Source organism: Cyanistes caeruleus, chromosome 5 (genome assembly GCF_971803275.1).
Source record: "Cyanistes caeruleus chromosome 5, bCyaCae1.hap1.1, whole genome shotgun sequence".
Lineage (NCBI taxonomy): Eukaryota > Metazoa > Chordata > Aves > Passeriformes > Paridae > Cyanistes > Cyanistes caeruleus.
In genome coordinates, this window is record NC_141705.1 from 37,598,498 (window position 1) to 37,623,194 (window position 24,697).

General features: G+C 36.3%; 1 protein-coding gene across 3 annotated transcripts in view; it reads left to right on the forward strand.

Moving 5' to 3' along the window:
* The window catches only part of SH3RF1 (SH3 domain containing ring finger 1), an 84,054-nt gene that overhangs the window by 53,907 nt on the left and 5,450 nt on the right, over positions 1-24,697 (forward strand). For all 3 annotated transcript variants that reach the window (XM_086890360.1, XM_086890358.1, XM_086890359.1), the window contains exons 5-11: positions 4,565-4,867; positions 5,684-5,794; positions 13,365-13,519; positions 15,922-16,092; positions 16,256-16,515; positions 19,697-20,055; positions 21,697-22,031. In XM_086890360.1, the coding sequence (XP_086746486.1) occupies positions 4,565-4,867; positions 5,684-5,794; positions 13,365-13,519; positions 15,922-16,092; positions 16,256-16,515; positions 19,697-20,055; positions 21,697-22,031 (1,694 nt within the window). The remainder of the gene's footprint in view (positions 1-4,564; positions 4,868-5,683; positions 5,795-13,364; positions 13,520-15,921; positions 16,093-16,255; positions 16,516-19,696; positions 20,056-21,696; positions 22,032-24,697) is intronic.

Genomic DNA, 24,697 nt, shown 5'->3' on the forward strand with positions numbered 1-24,697 from the left:
TAACAACTACATTCCTATCACTACAATAGTTGCAAAAAAGGAGAAATAGCCTTGAAAAATATATCAAAATCACAAAATGTATTTCTGTTAATGTTTTTAAACTGATTATATCAACTAAGAAAATGGATTTTCCGTTAACCCTTTTAGAAAAGGCATCAACACATAAGCCAGTACACATTCTCAAATCTCCGCTAAAGTGGAATGGAAGGTCTAGAATGATAAATTATGGCTTAAGAGTTATTTCAAATCAGATAGGTGGTTTTTTTCAGTAGATACTAAACTAAATGTACGCTGTGGTGGAGGGCAGTGAGATGTGCATTTTGAATTTTGAAATGCCTGGTTTCTGAGAGTATATAACTATTGTTCTGAAAAATATACAGCCAACTGATAGAAACAAGTATAGAAAACCATTCTTACCTATTTTATGAAAGAATGAAAATGAGAAGTAATTAATATTTTTGGGAGATTTTTATATGGTAGGTTTCATAGTGTCCCCCAGTTCTGTAATCATTTCCTATTTTTAGGGAATTCTATTATGTTATAATGACAGACATATCTTTTACCTTCTCTATGTTAGTCCACAAAATTTCGTTTAAAATTGTGTATCAGTAGCTCCATTTACCAGAGGTTTTCTGAATTCATTAACTATAAAATGGGCATAGTATGTGATGTTTATTCTGTAGTATAGGTGTAATGATTGTGATGTTTCTTGTACACTGAGGATAAAATTTTAGATAATGTTGAAGTCCATGAAAATCTCTGATTGTATTTGAGGACAAATTCTGCCCTTTTTATGATTCAATGTTCACTACTCTGATCTTTTATTTTCTATCTTTCACTTATTAAATTTGTGATAATAATAAAAGTAAGACTGAACACATTTTAATAGAAATTTTAAAAGTGATTCTATTCAATCTGATAACACAGTTATCTCTGTTCCAAAAATAAAGATTATTCATAACTAAACAGATATGATAATTTTTTTGCATAGATTACAGTTCTGGGTACAATATACATTTCTTAGACGTCAAATTGGATCTTTTGACCTAGTTTAACACTTCATAAACAACAAAAAAAAATGCCCAGAATAGAATAAAAATCAGGGAAAAGGAATCACTCTTCAGTCAAATTGTCAATAGAAAATAATGCCATTTTTTTTTACTTTTGTGTGAGTAAAGAACACCTGAATTAGTTTGTAAAATAAGCGTAGCAGAGCACAACTCTAAGAGACCTTGCAGTCATGGTAATTCCTGCAGATGGTCTAAAGCTGTGTGCTGACCACAGCTGTGCTGGGGCACCGAGATGTGGCTCAGCCAGCTGCCTCTGTCCTGCCATGTTTGGAAAATTCTTCCATTTCCTGGACTTTGGTGGGAAAGGGAATTGGATTTCAGGCTTCCTGATACAGGAAAAAATCTCTTGAATGGGAAAAAAAAAGAAAAAGTGAATGTAAAGATTAAAGAAGCATCAATGAAAATGTCTGTTAAGGAAAACAACAGATATAGGAACTGCAGGCCTAGATACATAGGTATTTGTTGCAGAAAGGAATGCTAGATTGAAACACTTTGTAGCATGATTTGAGTTCAGTCCCTTGGTGACTTTGAATGTCAGCTTGCCATTTCATTGGAGAATGCATGCAGGTTCTTAATTTCTCTTCTCAAGGAAGAGAAGTAAACTGTGCTCTGCAAAATATTCTGCAGCTGTTGCTGTCCTCAGGTTACTTCAAAGAAGAGGCCAGTAATCAGTTCTCTTCCATCTCCAGATTCATGCAACTGTTATTTACTTCTCTGCACAAAAAAACACACAAAAAAATATATAATATGCTTATATTTGAATCAGTCTTGAATTGATCCCATGGGCAAGCCTTAACTTTTCCCTACTAGGTTGTTCATTGTATAGAGTAATCAGATTCTGCAGGCATTGATAGCTTCTGGAGGTAAACAAATATAATTAGGTGTAACAGGTATTTTGGGATGCTGTTAGCAAAGTGGCTTTTGGTTTTGCTTTTCATTCTTCTGTGATCCCATAACTTCTCCAATTGTGTAGTTCTTTGCAAATAAGGATGTTGATTACCTAAGAATAGAAACAGTTGCAGCCATGGAATACCTAGATTATCAGAAAGGACATGAAGAATTTCAATCTGAGTTGAAAAAAATAGTATCTGCAAAATAGATAAAATTATTAGACTTTGAAAAGCCTGCATGTTTGTCATGATGACAAATAAGACCCTGACAAGCTGAACAGCAGACTAGGCTTTTTTTTGGTCTTATTTTCTACTTTCGTATCCTTCAGCCTTATATCACTGTTTTGTAACAAAATAATGTTTTCACTGGTCTGTTTAAAGTATGTTTGATCTAAATTTAAAATTCAATAAACATCTAAATAATGGGCTTCATTGGAGAAAACAGTATGTTTATATCCTCTATTATACACAAGTAATACAACATTATTTTGACCCGTATGATCCATCTCGAGTAATAGCAGGAAGGAAAATTTAGCATCCACCTTTTTTGTAGAATTGTTTACTGCTATGACATTGGCTTCTCCTGTCCTTCCTTCTTACAAGATAGATGGAGAGGGACTTTCTACAAGAGTATGTAGTGTCAGGACAGTGGGGAATGGACTCAAAGTGGAAGAAGATAGGTTATAATTAGATATCAGGAAGAAAATCTTTACTGTGAGGGTGGTGAGGTACCGGAACAGGGTTCCCAGGGAGGTTGTGGATGCCCCATCCCTGGAAGTGTTCAAGATCAGGTTGGATGGGACTCTGAGCAATCTGGTCGAGTAGGAGGCATCCCTGCCTGTGGCAGAGGGGTTGGAACTTAATGATCTTGAAGGTCCCTTCCAACCCAAATGATTCTGTGATTTCAGTTCTCTTCAGTTGCCTTCTAAAGGACCAACAATAGGAAAAAATTCTATATTCTCAACTTCAAATCCTGTTTCAAATCCCCCATTATGCCCCTCCTCTACTGCAGTATGTTCCGTAGTTCTTCCTCTTCTGGAAGGTTTTTGTATCAACTCCTCATTGTTCCAGTAGTTCTGGTTTTGAACTTCATCTTTTTTTCTCCATATGCATGAAATTTCCTTCCAGAGGACATCTTTCAAATATCACTTGCTAACCTCCTCTATACTAAAAAAAACAACTTTGTTCTTTTACACTACTTTATATATCTATAACTATAGATACTTACTTATGTTCAGAATTTAAGCTGGTCTTTTGCGAGAGCTGCATTTAAATCTGTGCTGATGTTATCATGATTAATGATTTTCTGTTTGTCTAGTAAAGTTTTGATGGGGAAGAATACTACTTTAAAACTTTACATGAGCATAGTAGGTATCTCAAGACTTGCAGTAAAATGGTAAAATAAATAGAAGAAATAATATGCTGAAGAATAGAAGTAGTAATTCCACAGTGACTAATTTCATTCTTTCATCCTGATGTCCTTCAGAAAAGATTTTTCCTTTCTTCCTAACCAGCTACACTTTTCAAGTAACAGTATTCATATTTAGTGGTACGTGGTTCAGAAAACTGGTGCTGGTGTCATTTCAACTCATGATTACATGAGAGCTCTGACATTATTATTTCTAATAGTGCTAAAGGGTTTTTGAAAAGTGTAGAGGGTTTGTCTGTTGGTTTCCTCTCCTCCTTCCCATCATAAAGGTGATATTTCATTGTAAGAAGAAAATGTATGGGATTCCTTATTTCTTCATTGGAAAGGAAGGATTTGTTTGCATTTAATGTAGTACTGTCACAAATTAGCAGATAGAAAATCTCATTGTGAGCAAAAATTCTTTAGCTAAGCTTAAAAAAAGAGAAAAAATGGCACAGAGATGGTGCCTCTAAATTAGAAAGTTCAGAAGCTGAGAAGATATTTCCACAAAATTGCCCATATATATTTCTTTTCTCCTCATGCCATCTTATGCCTGTATAGGTTGCCAGGCAGTAGTACACTGATGTAGCTGGATATTTCGTCTGTCCTACTGTGTTCTTAGACCTGCATTTAGGAACCCTGTGTTTTCACTGCTGGTAGTGTTAAAGATGTGCACAAGTACCAAGGAGCGCTAGGAGAAATATCTTCAGGAGTCTGTATGCAAATGTGTGCGGTTATGTCATACACAAAACAAAAAAATGGCTGAAAATGATAAACATCCAAGAAGTTTTGTAACACAGATTTTTCTGATATGAGTTCAAAGGGGACCACTGTGTTTTAGTCTGACTTGTAGATGACACAGGCAGTAGTTGTTGCTGAATTAATCCATGTCTGGACTATGGCATTATGTCCTTCATTGACTGAAATTTTACCTCTGATGGGCAGTCCAGACCAGCCCAACAGTTAAGTGTGTTGAGTTTGTAGTGAATGATTTGTCACTCTTTACTGACTGATTTGTAGAGTAGGTTGGTATGCCACAGTTTTCAGTTGCATTGTTGAAATTATCATATGAATAAAAGGAAAGTAAATGTTTTGTTAGGTTCAGATGACTTTTAAAACTTGAAAATATTAAAAATAAAAAATAAAATAAAATGAAGTATTTTTAAAAAATACTAACATGTCACTGGTTTTTGTAGTTTAACACAGCAGCCAAACAGTTGATAGAATTGGACAAGCCCTCAGGTTCTGCTGTTGACTCTGGAGAAGGTACCTCTGGGGCAGCCCACAACAATTCAACCCAAAAGCACACCGATGCTAAGAAAAACACCAAAAAACGACACTCTTTTACCTCCCTCACCATGTCCAACAAGGCTTCACAGTCTTCTCAGAATCGCCACTCCATGGAAATCAGTCCTCCTGTCCTCATCAGCTCCAGCAACCCAACGGCAGCAGCCCGCATAAGTGAGCTGACGGGACTGTCCTGTAGTGCCCCCTCTCAGGTAACTCACATGAAATCAGCCATAACTAAAAATGCTTCTTGTCAGATTAGTTATTTCAAGGTGTTAATTATATATAATTGATATTAAATATACTCTTTCAAAAAACTTATCTTCCAACTTGAGCACATTTAATGAAAGTATGTTCTAACATTTCTTATATAATGATAGCAAATAGTTTTGGTCTTGTAGGCTTTTTTTTTTTTTTTTTTTTTTCAGTTTTGTATTCTTAAATGCCACAAAGGTTTTTATTAACTGTGGAAACTAGAAACTGGAATGATTGAATTTCTTGATTTCTTTGTTTCTAAGTTGAATATAATGATAAATATTAATAAAGTGCAAGTTATAAAAGTAAAGCATTCAACTTGAAGATTACACAAATTACAGAAATGTAGCATATTATTCTGGTTGTGGTACATAGAAATATTTATCTGACTTTATTGATTTGTTTGTACTTTGTGAAAAATTGGCTGTTTCATATAGTGATTACAGTTTGAGTAAGGAGAGAGCAATGGAGCCCAAGAGTTGGTGATGTTTTACCTGAGCTCATAAAAATGCTTTATTGGCACATCTTTGGGATCTGACAGCCTTTTATGGTGGGGGGGAGGGAAAGGAAAACTGACACTGGTTAAAAGTATGTTTTAAAAGCGGGCTGTGTGATCCAACACTGTTTGTGTATCTACCTAAAAGTTAGGTCTAGTTGAAGGTTGCAAGGAGTAGAATACTGGTGATTTTGGCCATGAAGCTTACAGCTCTGTCAAAATCAGCTCTTACTAAACTACACAGAACTGACCCTGCTGGGCTTTTTCTCTCTCCCAGGTTCATATTGGCACTACAGGGCTGATTGTGACTCCACCCCCCAGCAGCCCAGTCACAACTGGGCCTTCCTTCACCTTCCCTTCGGAAGTTACCTACCAAGCTGCTCTTGGTGTAAGTACTGCTTAAGAAAACTCAGCCTTACAATTTTTCTTTGGTCTTGTACAGAATTTTTTTTTCTCAAGTTCCCATATATTGATTTGAAGTTACCGTTTTATGGGAATTGTGCCTGTATGATAGACAATGGTAGGATTTTTACTATAGCAAAAGCCCTATTGCTACAGTCTTGTTGTGCATATCCATTTCTCCAGCTTTTCCTCTGGAAAAATTACAGTAATTTCTCTGTAGTAAAAACAAGAAGCACACTTCCTTCCAGATCTTTCTTTTAAGCATGAGTAGAAAAGAGATTATGCTGGGGGGAAAGTTTGGGGAAGCAAGCAGGTTCTAAAAAAACATCAGCTTGGGACCACAGCTGCCAGGTGTTTCTGTCATACTTAAGATTTTCAAGATTATCTGAAATAAGCTTCAAAGGTCTGCTGTCTCCTCATTAAATAAGGTGATTTTAGTTGTGTGTACACCTGTGGCAGATGAAGAACGTGTCTAGCATGTTGAAGTTAGGTTCTTGGAGATCAGTAGGAAAACATGTAGCAAATGGCCGTCTTTTAAAGGAAGCATTGCAATGCTGTTTCCTTCAAACAAATAAAATTACATTTTCTTCAAAAAGTGCAGGATTTCTTTCCAAAGTCTGGAATCCTTTAGATTCTCATTCTTATGTTAGAAAAACTGTGGAATGTCATATATCATACTATTCTCATCAGAGCCTTACTGCAATAAAGATTGCGGATACCAGTTTTCAGAGATCTCTAATGGATATTAATGAGACTTTATTTAAATCATAGGAGTTCTTGAAATTAAGTTCTTTCAGTCTAAAATTTTGACCTTAATTGTTAAGTGGTAGGCCCCGTTGAATCTTCAATTACATCAAAAAACCAACAAAACAACCCAAACAAAAAGCCCTGAGACTTGACCTTGTTTAGGTGTCTATCCTTGCAGTCTTTAAACCAAGTAAAATATGATGAATAGCCTTGCTGCTAAATGGGTCTAGTTTTGTTTTCAGCTTTTGGAATTTGCATCATTTTTACATATTTGTCTGCAAAAATTTAGGGCAGAATTGTCTGTCATCTGGTATCCACTTTCTGTTGTTTATAAAATGCTTAGGTGTGGCTTGGTTGCATTTTGATAGCTTTCTTTTGAACTCTTAAAATACAGTTTTCAGTCCTTTAAATTATGATGCTATTGTTTTCTGAATTATCTCCAGTACTTCCTTTTGGCATAGTACATACATAGTGACACATACCAAAAGTGGGTGCAATACTGCACAGTCCTTTTCAGTGAAGAAGATATTGGTAGTATAACCCTTTTATCTTTTAAATCTGATTCTTATATCTTGAAAATCTGCCTGCATGTAGCATAAAGTTTGTGTTTAGCTAAATATCAACCCTAATGCCACAATTTTTCATCTTTTGTGATGTAGTAATTGCTTTCATCCAAGTAAATGTATTTCATATTCTTTGCTCTTCAGACAGGTGACTTTTTTATTGACAGTTATTTTGACCACATGCTTTTGCCCTGCATTACTGAGTAAGGCAGATTGGGCTGTAGCAATGCTTTGTCTTAGTGTGGATAAATTGTTGACTCCTTCAATCTGTGGATTATCTGTATAATCCTACTGTTGAATGAATGCTAATCTGGAAACAGTTAATAATCTCATTATATTTAGATTCGTATTTTAATGTCACAGAGCAGATGAATTTAGAAGGGCCTCTTGAGGTTGTCTAGTCTAACCTCCTCTGCTCAAGCAAGGCTGCCTAGAGCCAGTTGCCCAGGACTGTGTCCAAATAGATTTTGACTATCTCCAAGTATGGAGACTTCACAACCTCTCTGGGCAACATATGTACATTGTGGGCTCTTGTTTGACTTGATATCCACCAGGAAGGGCCCTCAGGTCATTTTTTGCTTATGAGATGTACATCTTATACTATAAACAATTAGCTGCTTATATAGTAATCCATTTAGTCTTTTATATTTCTTTCATTCTATCCTTCAGAAAATACCTGTCAGAACTGAGCAAACAGAATCACCTTAGGTGCTGTTAGGCAGAGTGCGAGTCTAGCTAGCATATATGCTGCAAACAATGAATAATTTATTTAATTTATGAAATACACAAGTTTTGGAGAGGATTGAGCAGACAGGATTCAGTGCATAATTTCAGAATTTCAGAAGTTCTATCAGAAGCTGCTTTTTTAATTTTTTTTAAATTTTTTTTTTTTTTTTGGCTCCCAATAACAAACACTTCTGTTTGTTATTAAGAATCAGTAGTTCTTTATTTGATGCCAGCATGGAAAAACACTTTCGTTTGGTGCTGGTGCAGTCATTAAACCGCCTCAGGTGCTTTAGTTGCTTAAGCTTGTTCAAAGGTGATCTCACCATGGTTATTCACAGGAATTAAATTGCAGTGCTAAATGCAGCATGGAGAGAAACTCCTGCCGTATGATTGTCCTGTATCTTGGGGTGCTACTTTCTCTTTGTGATAATCATGTTCCTGCTTATGTTTCCAATTAAGCACATAATTCCCATTGAGAACCTGAATTATTCTCTGCCACCCTCTTTAAAAGTCAATAGCCTTCTGTACATAATGTTCTATTTCTCCTTGACTTCTTTTCAGCATGACTAAAACGCAAGCTGGCAGCTCTGGCTAGAGTCAGGTTATTCCTGTGCTCTTTTACAGTAGATGATACCAGATGATACGCAGTTTGTAAAGTCACAGACTGTGAGGTGTATCTTTTACTTACTCTTTTCCTCTTGCTTCATCAACTCTTGTTTTCATTTTAGATATGTGCAAAATAGTCCTGACCAGTCAAGAGATAAAGTGATGTTCTTGTTTCTCTAGATGTTTTCCTTCTGGAAATATCCTTCCTGACATTCTGAGCATTAATTTTAAGCTGTGGAGCAATTGTGATTGTATGTTTAATACACTAGAAGTGGTTGGCTTGGGTCCTTTTGCTCTTGTAATTTTTTGATTATGTAAGTAGAAATTCCTGTATTTCTCTAAGTTTCTCCCTTTAGCTTTCTTTCTTGATTTCTGAATACTAAGCAACTGACAAGGAAATTGGATGGGAACAGGATGCATTTCTCTTTCGCATGAAGGTAGTTTATTTGATGTCCTTCCGATCAGTCGTCTTGGGGTTTATAACATTATTGAAAGTAACTGTTCTTTGAAAGCAAGAAGTACACTTCTTTTATATAATGCTAAACTCAGATTTAGGGAGAAAAAAGAAATCTGAGAGGATGAGCATGATTGTCCCTCTGTGGACAAGAATATATTCCTTTACAGTGATTCTGAATTTATTAATCTTTGTTACATTCATCTGTCCTGAATCTCAAAGCAAGGAAAATCTAGTGTCATATCTCCTGTAAGAGATAAGATGGCATTTTTATTGTCAACAGGAGATATTTTGAGCTGTTTTGCTGTCTACCAAGTTTCTCCAAGACAGTTGGGATTAATTCCTAGCCCAAGGGAGTCTGTGACTCTTTTATCTGTGTAAATGTATAGGATTGCATTTTAATTTTTTATGTTGCTCTCGTGGTTCAAAAATTCCAATTGTATTAATTTTATTATGTCCATAATAATGTTTTGTAGATGCTGTTTGGTGCCCAATATTGTATGAAGTAAATAATTTACAAAGTTTCAGCCAAAATTGACACAAGTAAGCTTCAGGAGTGAGAGTGCTCTTGTCAAATGGCCGTATATGCTCTCTACTGCTTGTATCATTTAAGCAAATTTTAATTGTCATCCAGAAAACTTGTGATAATTTATTTCAAAATTTTATTTTGGTTCAGCAGCTCTTCAGACAACAGCATTTATTCTTGCCTTGTGTTTTGATGTTTGATTCTTTGAAATTGAAGAACCTGTGAACTGACAGACTTCTCACAACTGGAGCTTTTGGCTGTGATATTATCTCTTACACTGTTCTTTGGGACTTCCAACCACAGCTTTACCCTTAATTGGGGCATTAATTGGTCTGTTTATCTTGGCCATTTCTTATCTGGCATTTTTGAAGCTTGTAGATGTTTTGTATGTTTAAAGTTCTTTGCAAAATATAAATAACAGATGTCAAGCTCAGTAGATGTTGGGTGCAAATATGTACATGCAATTATGTAATGTTCATTCACTTGGAAAGAAATTCTTGGATGTAATTTATAAGGTAGTTATCTACTGGAGGAGATCTAGCTGCCATAGATTTTAGTGAAAAATAATCTTAAAGTATGTGATTTGAACCATGATATGGGAAAAACAAATGAAATATACCACAGCAAAGTTAGAACCTAAAACTATCTAGCAATAAGAGATAACTTATATTCCTTTCAGTCTGCTTTTACAGTCTCTTGAGAAGTGAAAAGTGTTTTGGATTGCATTCGACCTAGATGTCCATATTGCTGCTTTTACAGGTTGGAAATGTTGACTTTGAAATGGCGTCTTGGTGTGTGCACTTAACTAGCAGAAATAGATGGTCTATATTTGGATGGTTTGCATTCACTTACATGCAGAAGGTTTCAAAAAGTAAAAAATACCTAATTTTTTTCTGGTCTTATTCTCTTGTACATGCACAAAAAGAGAAATTGCTCTTTATGTTGAAGAGTATAAGGTAGTTTGAATTATTATTAATGAGGCACAAGCTGTGAGGGTTATATAATACACCGATGACATTTAGCTCTTTTATGTAGTTCCAGCGTAAGTTCAATAGTGTAAGTCAGGAAGTTTTAATAAGAACTGCCCTAATTTTAATCAACCAAAATTCAAATCAACTTTTGCTGTGAAGAGGAAGCAGCTGGAAGAAACAATGAGGTTTTGTGTGAGAGACCTGTTTTTGATAAGGTATAGTTTAGAAATTTTGTTAAACATAAGCCTTAATTTGTTAGCCCTCAGGGAATTTTGCAAGCCATGTATTTTTTCCTAGACATTGTGGGAGTGAAGACTGTTAATGAATGTTCTTTTCCACTGCTGTGCCTTTTATTATTCTTTGAGTGAAGTGATTACTGATCTTCAATTAACTGATATGGGAATGCAGCCTAATTATATTTAAGTTTAGTAATATTCATGTGTTTGTAGACCATGAGTATAGATACTTTTTGAAGTTGTAACAGACATTAATTATCAAATTATGTAATTTTTCATCATCCAATTCAAAAAAAGAATTTATCATTTATTTGCTGTTTTATATGCTTGAAAGTATGCTTGGTGTCTGAAAAGTAGTTGCAGAAACATTCAATTTTTCCCTCTCACCTATGTAAAATACTCTTAATTATGGCTGAGCATACTTTATTGAATCACATGTGGTTTGTGTATATTCTTTCATGGAATGTTGACTATGGGAACCATCAAAACTAGCATGTGCCCTGGAGGTAGGTGTGTTTCTAAACAGCTAGAAAAATGGTTACATGCCAGAAAACTTCGTGAAAACTTGGCTACTGATCGAATTGGCAAATTATCTATTTTCTTGAAAATAGATAATTTGGATCTATTTTACTGAGTTTTCAGCAGTGCTCTGGAGTCTTAGTCCTCTAATGTCTATCAAGTAGTTTATTTAGATTTCTTGGTACTTGCCAAGTCTTTGGGAGTTTAATTGGTCTGCGGCTCACTGCTGGTCTCATTACCATACTGATAGACGTGGAGAGGGGAGCAGAACCTGAAAAAAGCAGAGTAAAACAGAGCTGTGAAGGTGCCTTTATTGCAGCTAAAGCCTCAGTGTATATTACTTGTTCAAATGAATAAAATGAAATGTACAGCATCTTTAGAGATGCAGAGAGTATGGAACCATGACAACCCTGATATTGTGCACGAGTAGGTTTAATTTTAAAGAATTACAACTAACCATCTCCTAATGTGGATTTACTAGTTCTACCATATATAAAAAAATCTAGATGCCTAAAAATAAATTTTAATTGTTATTCTGTTGATAGGTTGCATTCAGCTTGGATTCAGTTAAGACACTTGTTGAATGTCTGACTGGGAGGGACAAATAACTTCAGCTGTAAAAGAGCTGAAAGAGAAATGTTGGTATTTCAGTGTGAATTATATGGATACTTCAAGAAATTGTTGGGTAGAATATGAAGCAAACGCAATTGCCATTTTCGTAAAAAACTATTACTATCAAAGCTCTTAGTGATGTTTGTCCAACAGGTCATTTCTGTTTAGTGTTGGATACAGAAGGTCTATTTGGTCTTAAGAATGTGTTAATGTATGACCAGAAAAAGAGTTCCAAATAAAATAGGAATATTCACAATATATCATGCAATTTGTATATTTAACCATATAAATATATAACCAATATATATATTTAACCATAGCTAAGCATAACAATTTTGACTGAAACACTGTAAGAGTTGATCAGTTTTCTCTAGATTTGGAAGTCTTTAATTATGCAGTACTTTACTGTTACTTGGCAGTGTAAAACTAGTTTGGAGAGCTGTCTTTTTATTAACATTTTCACCAAATGCAGTGAAGTAATAATCACACAGTGTAGAACTAAATCTCAGTTTCAATACAGCTTTTTGTTTAGAAAAACAGAAAAAAAAAAAGGCAAAACCCTTAGTGAAGTATTTGAGGGGAATTAAAATTACTTTCAATTACCTATTTTCCAAACTGATAATGTAATGCTGTGCATTTATATGCTGATGTATTGAAGTGCCAGGAATTACTTCAGGATATTTTGTTAATTAATATTCTAGTTCTGTGAGTTTTAGAAAGATTATGTTTGAAATTAATTCAGTTTCACTTTTTCTAAGGTGGGAGGTTTTTATTACTCTTTTTATGTGTGTTGTAACACAAATAGTTATTTTTGGAAGGGGGGAAGGAAAAGCTCTGCTTTTGTGAGTGCCTTTTCCCAGGAGTGTCAGTACACAGGGTCCTGAAGAATTCTCTGAGGCCTTACAGAGCAGAAGGTAACAATTGCTCCATTGATTCTCAAAAGGCACAGAGGTCTGTAGGCAGAACCCCCATTATGATCTGTGGTGCCTTTTTACTGGGGTATTTGTTAAAGATTACCAGTCTTGATAATACTGAATTTCAAAAGCTAACTCTTTAAACTAGAAGAATAGGAGAAAGAGGTAACAATAGCTCAGTGACTATGGTCTCATATTGTGCTTGCTTTTGTAACCCTTACATCAAAAGAAAATTTCCCCCAGAAGGGGTGCTTTTGGGTGCACTGCAGATGAATTGTATATTATGTTTCAGCTTCAGGTTACAAAAACAATCACATTATGAAGTAGTCAGCAGCAGGATGCAAAATCTACCTCCTAGAAGGGTTCTGAATTTTTGTCAAGCCCTATCCTAAACATGTTATAACTAGAAACAGCGCTTTCCATTTTTCCTGTGCCGAGGAATTGCTTGTCACTTGCTTACTTAGCTGCCAAAACTTCAAGATTTTAAATTGAAAAAAAGAGAAATAAAGACAAAGCTAACTCTCCAGGTATATTGTAACAGTAGGTAAAGCAATGCTGGACTCAGTTCCTTTTTTCCACTTCCTTAGACTATCATGCTTTTTTTTTTTTTTTTCTCAGCTGATTGAACTCATCAAACAATATTGATCATATGTTGCTATTTTTTTTGTTCTTATAAAATCAGAGTATGAATCCCCCACTTCCACCACCACCTCTCTTGTCTGCTGCAATCATTGCATCGGCCACTTCTGGACCTCAGTCTACAAGTGTCATACAAAGGTCTGCATCAGGATCAACTGACCAAGGTGCACATTTACGACAACAAACTCGTCCAAGTGTGTAAGTATAATTAAAACTTTTCTCCAGTCAGAAAAATGGAACAGGATCACTAACTTCACCTGTATGTTTAGCACAGCAGCTGGCTCTGTTCTGCTGGAATTGCCAAAAAGCCAAGCATGCAGCTTAGAACAAAAGCATGCAGAAGGGTGATGTCCCCAAACAGGCTCCATGCTGAGCATTGTTTGTGTCTTACATAAATATAATCAGCTGTTGCTGTGCATAGAAAGAACTCACTTCAAAAATATAAAGTATTTATCATGCAGAAGATGAATGAATCCTTACGTTAGCACTGAATACTGGATAACTCAAAAGTGTCATTTCACTGGAGTGAATTTATTCAATGTTTTCCATTATGTATGGTATGAAAAGGCTATTCTCATATGGAATAACTTATGCCAAAACACAGAAAATGCTGTATTTAATTTAGACTGTTAAACGTCTTACTGTCAGACTACTTGTGTCAGTTGCAATTGAAATTTGACTGAAGATTCTACAGTGCACTTAATTAGTGGGTGGCAATTCGGAATGAAGGCAGAAAGCTGCTAGTTAGCATTATGTCTTCACACTTGTAATACAAGCAAACGTGCGTCATTCCTTTCGGGTGAAAATATTTGGTGTATTAACATGTGTTGCTAGCAACATCTTTCTTCTTGAAAGCTTCTTTGTGTGCAGCTTGGGGAATAAGAACGATAAAAGAAAATGTAAAATTCAGGAGATGCTGAACCATCTAACGGGACATGTTTGAATAAGGACTGCTCTTGTTCAGTCCTTCTTGTCCTCCCACTCCAAAAAAGCACCCTTCTTGTATTGCAGGTGCATCTGGATTTGGGCTGTTTCTTGGTGTCAGGCGTTTTAACATTGGTTCTTATGGATTATTGCACCTAATGCAGTTAATCAAGTTCCCATCTCATTTACTCTCATCCTCCATATACAAAGGGTTGCTCTGTATGAGGATACTAATGAAATTTGGAATAAATTAACTAAAGGGAAAATTAATGAACATCAATTAAAGCAGATCAATTGCTTTTCCATAGGGCTTCAGTGTGTGGCTTTGTAGATCACTGCTATATCATGTACTGGTGAAGCCTTTGGCTGCCAGTCTGTACCACATGTTGCCTTTAAAGTGTATTTTTTGCTTGCTTTGGGTACCTATATTGCTTTTAAAGGATTTTTGTAGATATTGCAAAGTTTCTTGGGTGGACAGCAAGGAATAAAAATGCAATGCAGAAAGGAGAAGCATGCAGTTAATGCTATTACTGTGCATAAGAGACAATTTTGATGAAAGAATGTTTTCTAAAGCCATTTTTTTGTCCCTGGGTTTACAAGGGGTGTGGGAAAGACTAGCACTGCAAGCAACTGTGGATCCTTTTTCATAAAAGGGGATAGTCTACCAAGCTGCTTATTTGGCTGCCTCTTGTGAAAAGTATATTTTAGAGAAAACAGGATTTATTGGAATGGTATTTTCCACAGGCCTGGGTCAATAATGTATGTGTATATATATATATATATATAAAATATATAAATATATATATATATATATGTATGTATATATGTATATAGTTCAAATGTTTTTTTCAGGTTCAAATGTGTCAGAAAATAGAACACAGTGGTGGTTAAAACTTATTATTAGAAAGAATCAGTTTATAGTAATAGAGAACTGTGCAGTCCTATTTGAAAATTTCCCTAGGAACATTCCAAGATGCAACTATAGGAACTTCAGCTTTTTTTAACGTTTTTTTCCAAGAATTTTTTCACAAGAAAAAATCCAAATATTTCTGAACTCTCAAACTGATTTCAAATGCACTGTATTATACTTTAGTGTTGCTTAGAAAACATAAAAGGAAATAAACTTTACAAGCAAGTTAACTGCTAACCACCTTACCCAAAGACTTAAATTTCTAGTAGCACATCTTTTTCTTTGCACTGAAGTCTGCACTGGAGCTTCCAGTTTTGCAGTTTGAAATGTTGTTCTGACACTGATATTTCACTCCCAGCTAACAGAAATTCTCCCCAACTCTCCAAATAAAAAAGAAATCGATGCGTCACAAAGTGTAAGAGATATGAGAAGCAGGTGTAGGGAAAGAAAGATGGGATATGCTGAGATGTGTACTTGATGAACACCTACTTAATTAAGATCGCTAATTTCATTAAGAAAATGGACAGTCCTATTAAAAGTCTTTTGCATTCCATTAAAGTGTTCTTCAGAGGATATTTTTCTCATTATTTCCCCTGAATATTACCATAACTTCTGTTTTAATATTGTGATGGTATGATGGATTATCACAGCCATTTCTACCATGCCTTCTGATCTCTAACTGAACTCTCTGTGCCACACAAGTGGCACAAGTGATGTTTTGAACTGCTTTAGTTTTTTCACTTGCATCTCTTTTCCTGTCTTTTAGGTATATTGCTATCTACCCCTACACTCCTCGAAAAGAAGATGAACTGGAACTACGGAAAGGAGAAATGTTCCTAGTATTTGAACGCTGCCAAGATGGCTGGTTCAAGGGAACTTCCATGCATACAAGCAAGATTGGTGTTTTTCCTGGAAATTATGTGGCTCCAGTTACAAGGTGCAGTATTATACAAATGTCTAAATAGTTTAGCTAGCTTCAAATCCAAAATTATTCTGCTCTCGTACTAAATGCTAAAATTGCATAATAGAAGATCTGTGGGTTTTAGAAACTAGCTATTTTTTTTCAGTTGTGTTTTATTGTTTGCTTTAAATTTTGGCAGGACGGTGACAAGTGCATCACAAACAAAAGTTCCCATGTCTACTGCTGGCCAAACAGGACGAGTGGTGACTATGGTCAGCCCTTCCACTGCTAGTGGAACATCCCAGAAGCTCCAGGGGAATGGTGTGGCAGTCAGCTCCAGCACAGTACCCACAGCAGTTGTTTCTGCAGCACATATCCAAACCAGTCCGCAAACCAAGGTCCTTATGCATGTGACAGGACAAATGACAGTCAACCAGGCTCGAAATGCAGTTAGAACAGGTAAAAAAACTCCAAAATTTGTTACATGTGGTAGGCAAACTGTAGAGTCCATCTTGACAAATGACTAGAGTGAGGGTCTATGCAAGTATATGCTGAGGTTTTTTAAAGCTTTTCTTAATGTCATTGTTTAGAGTTGAATGTTTTCTGAAATAACAGTGTGAGTTGTTAGATCTTTTATTATTCTTCTCTAAGCAACTGTGTGTACGTACATACTCCCACTATAGGGAATTTATATGCAAGTACTTCAGGTGGAATTTCTCTTTTTTTTTTTTTTGTTGTTCCAGCAGTATCTGGGATGGGGACATTCTTTGAGCTTTCCCACTCATATGCAATTCATATAGTAATAAAAATGATAAGAACATCTGAGTCATAGCTTATTTTTTGTGTGTTAACTGCATAAGAGCTACAGATTGCTCTAATTTAGTATTCACTTTCAAATTATCTTCTAACATCTTTGAATACCTTTAGCGTTCCTTTTCAGGTCTCTGGCTCAGGGCTGGTCCTTAGGCATTCCAGTTTGTTCTCTAACCTTGGCTGCAACTTCTTTCAGCTCTGACTCTGAAATACTAAGACTATACTGGCTTTAAGATCCATACAATCTATGTAATAAAACTCTGTGTTTCTGAAAGGTGTCATTTACTCTCTGGGGCAGGCCACATCATAGTGGAACATGCCTTCTTGTTTTTAAATGCAGATCCAAAAAGATTGATAGTGGTGTTTTCAAAAGTTTTTGTTTACCAAATCCATGCACTCCTCTGTGGATTTGCCAGGCTAAAAAAATACCACACAACTGGAGCTGCATCTGTTCTAGTTGCTTCAAGGGCCTCAAAAGAAAAAGAAAAAAAGGAAAACTCCCATTTCAGACTATCCAAATGCTCCCCCTTCCAGCCTTGAATTTAGGGTCTGTGATCTCCTGACTGAGAGTCATGACACAAGAGGTTTTTTTTAATCAAAGGATTCTTATTGGCAGAGCAAAGAGAAAGCAAAAAATGATAATGGTATACTCTATTATCCCCATAAGAAGGGTTATTTCTCACAGTTTCAAGATCCATGGATTAGCCCACTTTTCAGAGTCATGCATCTCCTAAAACATCCTGTGCATGTTCAGATGTCAGCACCAGGTTTGCTTTTGAAGGTAGGATGTGTACATATGTCTTTAGTTTTTATTTCCTTGATTGGCCCCATCTTCCTCCAGTCTGATCTGAAGCTGGAGCAGGTGTGTTAGTCCTCTCTAACAACTTTATTCTTTGCCTTTAAATAAAAATAACCAGATGCTGCTGGCAACTGGTAAGAGAAACTAAGCAAAGCATCTGTACTTTCTTGCCTCTTAGGCACAGGTGTTTTCTACTCTAAACCCTTATTTTGAGCTGCCTAGGAGCTTGCAAGTGACAACACAAAGGAGAAAGCTCCTGTGGGCTCCAGAGGCCTTTCTGTCCCTACATCTCTGCACAACTGTCAAGATGAATAAGCTTTTACATTTCCATTCAGCTGACAAATGTGACAACATACTTCCCACTGACTTTTCAGGTCCAAAATGAAAAATTCAAAGGGGCTGAACTCTCATCACAGAGAACTTAGCATTGAATTTTGCAAAGGCATGCTGTTAGTCACAAATACATATCTGTCCCTTATAAGGACCAGAGCACTGAAGCAATAATGGCTGCTTTATGTTTTACAGAGAACTTTGTAGTAAACATCTGAAACATGATCCTCTTGAGCTTTCCTTAGCACGTTTGCTGAGTGTTAATCTTTGGGTGAGGCTTCACGGGTTAGTGCAGGGCTTCAGCTTCAGTTTAGCTCAGGGCTTCAAGGACCATTCTTCAAATTACCTCAGTGAGACATTGTTTGACATCACCTTTGGTGAGGGAGTATGCTTCCTTTGATTGGAAGGACCTATAAAGAAAACATACATTCTACCTATTTCATTAAAGGATAATCTGCATGAAGATAGGGCGACTTGAAGCATTTTTCCTATCAATTCCATCAGCAATAAGAAAACAAAACCAGAAAGCTCTTTCATGCTTGTCATACATAAATTGCATGTGAGTATAGACATATCTTGGAAGAATAGCAGCTACTTCTAGGAAAAATGATGTTGTCTCATGAGCAAAAGCCAGCATTAATAGTTATTTTTTGACCAGAAAAAATCTTGCTACAATCTCCTTATCTTTCTTTAGAATTGCTCATGCTACTCAAGAGTTGGGATGGATTTGCTACAGCAGAAGTTATAAAAAAATTAGACATAGCATATAAGTGATAGATAGAAAGTTTCAAAGTATTTGAAGGAGAGAGGTTATACAGCACTGGAGTGTGACATTTTACCTCATATTGTTCAGTTAAGGTGTCTGCATTTCATACCACGCAGTGGTGTAGAGATGCCCAAGCTATGGAAATGGTCTAACAGCATGCATATATATGATTGACCATATAACTTTAACAGCAGCGTTACTTCTTGGAAAGCATAAATCAGTTCATGCAGATTTCTGTGTTGTGCAGCTTTACACTGCAACCCAGGTTAATATACTCAGCCCTGTGCTATTCTCCAGCTTCCAGTGTAGATGTTCCTTGTATTCACAGGGGTATGAGTAAATATGCACTTGCTATATTTGAACATCCCAAGAGACAACAGCTTACGTTTTTCAGAGAAAGCACTCATAGCAGTAATTGCCACTGTGCTTATTGTTTGAAAGACCTGTGAAATCTGTTGTGGATTTTGTGAATAGTTTAGGGAAACAATCTAATTATATTTTTAGCAGCTTCTATTAGGTGTGTTTCTTTCTACTTTCCTTTATATATCCTGACAACTACACATCATATTAAAAGGAGAAAACAAGTTCCAGGCAGTATTTAGCTAGCTCTTAGGTACTAAAGTGTAATCTTCACTTTGCATCTGTCTTTGAAGCATTTGACTTAGCAGCTTGGATTTCTCCACAACAGAGAAGTTGCAGTGCTGTTATTCTGCTGTTGCATACTGGTGCAAATAGAGTAGCATGTGCAACTGCTTTATTCAGGTGAAATAGGTTTGGTGGTGTGTATCATGTCATTATAGTAGTTTAAATGGAAGTTTTAAAGGTAAGAAGAAAAGTTGTTGTGATTGATTAGCTGTAACACAGTAACTGTACCTCACTTTGTGTGTCTTGTGAAAAAAGGTGAACTCTCACATTTCATTCTTTTATTCTAGTTGCCTCACATAGTCAAGAAAGACCTACAGCAGCAGTCACGCCCATACAAGCACAAAGTCCAACATGCCTTATTCCTGCAGCTGTGATCATTCCCCACCACTCTGTTGCCTCCCAGCAGCTCCAGCCCCAGCTTCCAAATACTGCTGCTTATGTCACGGCTGTGAATGTGAACCGCTCAACCATCCCACTGGCATGTACAGCAGCTTCTTTGAATTCTCCTAACATTGCTGCTTCATCTCTGGAGGGAGATATCAATGGAAAGACTGCAAACACTCACCCTGGAGCTCCTGCATCTCCAGAGAGTGCTTTAACAGCTGGTGGAAATGCTGCTGTCAGTAAAACAGACAAGGATGGCAAGGTTGGTAGAGAATAAAACTATACCCTTGAATTCTCCTATTTTCATCACACAATCTTTTAAGAGATTAAACAACACAACATAAAAAACCCACATGAACTTGCAGGAATGTAAAAATTTCAGTCTAACAAAATTAAATTAAAATCAGAATTCTTTTAGGTTACCTTTCTTATTAAGCAGGCACACTGAGATATTATAAAAAACACATTACCAGCAATGTTTATTGGACAAAGGAAGAATGCACATAACCATATTTTTAAATGCAGGACAGCAGAGTCTCTAATGATTCTGCTTTCCTTCCTTCTATTTGAAGTATTTCCCATGTGTGTAAACTCATTCTCACTGTTCAGCAAGCCATGTGATTATATTGTTGTCAGAAAAATTCTTCAAGCTTTGTAATTGATTTTGTTTTACAGTTGTGATGTAGCTAGAAATTTTTTCTCCTTGTGACAAGTATCTTTACATCTCAAATGTTTTAGACTTAACCTTACTATGCTTCAGCCACATGTACTCCTTAGTGAAGTTTATGAAGATTATCTTAAACTGTACACTAATGTCAGCCACTTTTTAGTTATTTTTCTGTTGATAATTGTTGAATGGATGTGTCGAGAACTTTATTTTAAAATTACTTTAGCCATAGACATTGAAATCAGACTGAGGTGCCCTTAGAGAAAACGTATTTGTAGTTTAAGGTGAATGATGCTAATACAGGTGGATTGTTTTAATTTTTCTGATATTCTCTTTATCTTTGACATTTGCTAGATAGCAGATTTTTGCTGAAATGGCTCTAAGGTATTGGAGACTTGGAAAAAGGACTGAGGATTTCTATTCACTAAATCCACTACATCCCAGGCTATCAAAAAAATTTCTCATTGCTCATGCTTTTCTCTGTCTATGGTTAAATATTATTTTTGTCTCCAGGGCTTAAAATCTGGCACCTCTCATAAGCACTAAATTCACTCAGTCAAAGGGCTGGTAAGAAGATCACCACCACACCCCTTAAAAAAAAAATAAGACAAGAAACACAAAAGCTACTTAAATAATTTTCTTCAGGGTAGGTAAGAGTCTTCAGGTATTCTTGTCTGGACAAGCAAAAGGAATGTTTACAATCCTCCCCTTTAGCAGAGCAGCAAAACACAATGCATTTGCCTCAGGGCAAATTTTTGTGAAATCATGAAGGTCTTCCATTACTAAAGGAGGATAAATAAACTAAACTTACCTTAACAGCAGCTTCCAGAGCAGACTTTTCTCCCTGCTTGGTTTGAAGTGACTCTGTCTTTCTAGAAATGTCCATGTTAATGAAATGTTTTACTTTATAGATTCCTGTTGTGGGTATCTTAAATGCTCACACCTTTTTCTAAGACAGCCTTTTGGGACAGAGCTATTTCATTTTGAATTACACTTTAACCTAACACAGTGAAGGGACTTAGCTAGTTTATGATCTAAATTACTTGCTGTTTTTCTCTTTAGAATGTTAATAATTTTATTTTTATTTTATAATTTTCATCATTATCCTTCTAATATCAAGTATGTCCTCATAATTTACTGAGTCCTCTCTAAGCACTATGTCACCTATCAGAAAGAAGCATTCAACTCTTTATGGGAGAGTTTTGCTCTAAAATGTGGCACTGCTTTTGTTTACAGAAAGAAAAGAAAGGTTTGCTGAAACTACTTTCTGGAGCATCCACTAAACGCAAGCCTCGACTGTCACCTCCAGCATCGCCCACCCTGGAGGCTGAGCAGGCCGCAGCAGAGTTGACCCTGCAAGGCGCCATGGGGCCGGAGCTGCCGTCAGCAGGCGCTCACAGCAAACCCGGTTCCTGCGCCACTGATGCCGAGGCCTCTGGGCTGGCACAGGAGACACAGCATCGGAAAGCCAGTTCCCTGGATCCCTCTGTCCCAGTAGCCCCACCGCCTCGGCAGCCTTGCTCGTCACTGGGGCCGGTCCTCAATGAATCCAGGCCTCTTGTGTGTGAAAGGTAAATTATCCTACGCAGCTAGACTTGGGCAAACCGAGAAAAAAATCCATTCTCTGACACTTGTAGTGTATGTTAGAGCTGCTTCAAAATGCGGAGATTTTATAGCAAGATGAAACTTACCTTTTAACAATTCTTTATTTACTTATCAACCAATACTCTTGTTTATATTTGTTTACTTTTCATGTTACTTCAAACTTTTTGAATGAATAGACACTCAAATATGATGATCACAGGTTTGATGTGAGAACTGAGGTAGACAAAAGAGGCCTCCTGTTTTTCAAAACAGAAGCACCTTATATTCTTACAAGTATCAGGTTAGTCCTGCTTATTAGCAGTTTATAACTGCCAACCTAAATATATGGTGACTGAGACCTGTATCTATCTATGTGTAGGCTTCTTAATATTTTATTTCTTTATCTTTTGCAAAGATACTTTTTACTGCCTGAATGTCCTGTGGCTGTGCATCTACACAGGCTCTAGGGTAGCCTGTGTGCTCTGACAAGTGAGTCTGAGAAACATAAATTTGTCTGGACTCAGAGTGACAGGCAGTTGCTTAAATGTTCTGTGACTTTTGTGTCCACCTATACTTTGTCAAGTTTCCAGTCCTCAGTAGAATGTGAAGGAAGTGTCAGTTTTCTAACTACAGGATCTTTTATTCTTCCTGGTAGCAGACAAGAAGTATGAAGAGTGTCATAGGATTTCTTTTGGAGCAGCTTCAGGATTGTGTGGTGTACAGAGAAAAAATAGTAGAGTTACAGTATTAACAGCTCTAGGACTGAACTGATTGAAGCTGACTGTTGTAGGCTTTGCTCTGATGCTATTATCTCATGTGGGCATCCTGTTGTACTTCCAGAGGTCCACTATCTTAAGCTATACCCGTGTCTTAAAATCCAGACACTATATAATTTTCTACTAGTTCACTTCTGTCATACCTCAAATATTTTTGAAATGTTATTTCTGTTCCTACACAATTTCCTAAAAGGAGATTTCTATTTCATACTGAATTTGTGAAGTAGATTTACACTTACACATGGAAAATAAAACCTGAAAGATTCTTCTTTAAGAATAACATCATTCATTTTCACATTATCGTAATTCTGCTTGGCACATTAATATGTTTTTATGCTTTGAATATGAAAATAATATTAAATTCATTCTAGCATAACCAATGCATATTAGTGTAAAGCTCTTTCTGTCATCTCAAAAAGCAGTTTTCTCACTTCCAAGATGGACTTTTTTTTCTCAAAACTACTTGCAGAAAATGATGCTGTATATTTTTATTGCTCTAGTAATAACATATACTAAAACATTCTATCCTTGCTATTATTTAAGTGGTAATTGCTACTGAAGAAGCATTGCTACAAAATAATTCGCAGGGTAGTCATGCAGAATTGTCAAATTTTTGTCAGTGTATTTAGACAGAATTTCATCTGAGGTCCCTTTGCCCTTTTGAGGACAGGGTTGATTTTTTTTCCTGCTGATGTGCCCTTGCACATTTCCCTTGGCTGAATTTCTTAAATTGTGATGGCTAATAATACTTAAAATTTACATTGTACTCAGTATCTTCAAAGTAATTTGTAAGCATTGATTAATTTTCAGCAGTCTGGAAGATGTGGTGGGTAAGAGTCATATGGCACCTTCAGTGAAAATTTGAGTTGGGGAGGGAAATATTCATGAGGATAAGCTCAACAAAAAGCTAAAGAACAGAGAAATCTCCTCCTCAGATTATTCTGCTCTTATAACTCACAATTCTAGTCACAGATTACAATACAACTGTAGAATTCCAATTTGGAGAATCCCAGTCACGTGAGACTTTGCAGTCTCACGTGACTGGGCAGGGGCTCAGTCATTTCTTCTGATTCTCCAGACAATACCTAGGTTTTCTTGGGCTGATTTCTTGTATGGATGCAGTGCTGACAAGGCCAAAGATCATTATGTTTTCTTTACAAAGAAAGACCCAGCTCCCTGAAATTCCCAGAGTGAGACATGCTATGCTGTGAATATACAGGAATTTAGTTATCTGAGGAGTTTATTTTTTCCATAAAAGTCAAAAGAAAACTTTAAGGTCTTGTCATGAGCTTTCTCTTTTAGAGGGAAATGTTGCTTAAATAGACTTAAATTTTACAATAAATATACAGTATTGTAATAATAAACTACCCAGCACTCCACAGTGGTGTTAGAGACTTGAAGTTGAACCTAAATACACATCACTGCATATCCTAAATTATAAAATGAATCTTTCATCCAGTTACAGTGAAAGAAAAGCAGTAATTTTGTTCTGTGATTAAAGCGACCTAAGTAATTTCATCTACCACAAAATGACTGGTGTAACATCTGCTCCCTGTGGCTTTATAGGGCAGCAAGCCTTACCACATCTGGCACCATTTAATGCTGGTAATTAAATGCTGAGAATCCCTCTGCCCTCCATGGGCGTTGGTGATCTGTAGGAGTTGAGACACCCACTCAGAAGACACAAGATCTGCACAATAGCAGGGCACACTTGAGCTGGAAAGTAAAAATTCTAAGGGTAAGAAAAAAAAGGCTAAATCAAGAAGCTCAGCAATAATTATTAATTTAACTTGTGTAATGATAGTAATTCCAGCTTTCTGTGTTTCTCTCAGCTAAAATTTTCTGCATGTGAGAAAGTATTATTGTCCACTTGTTGA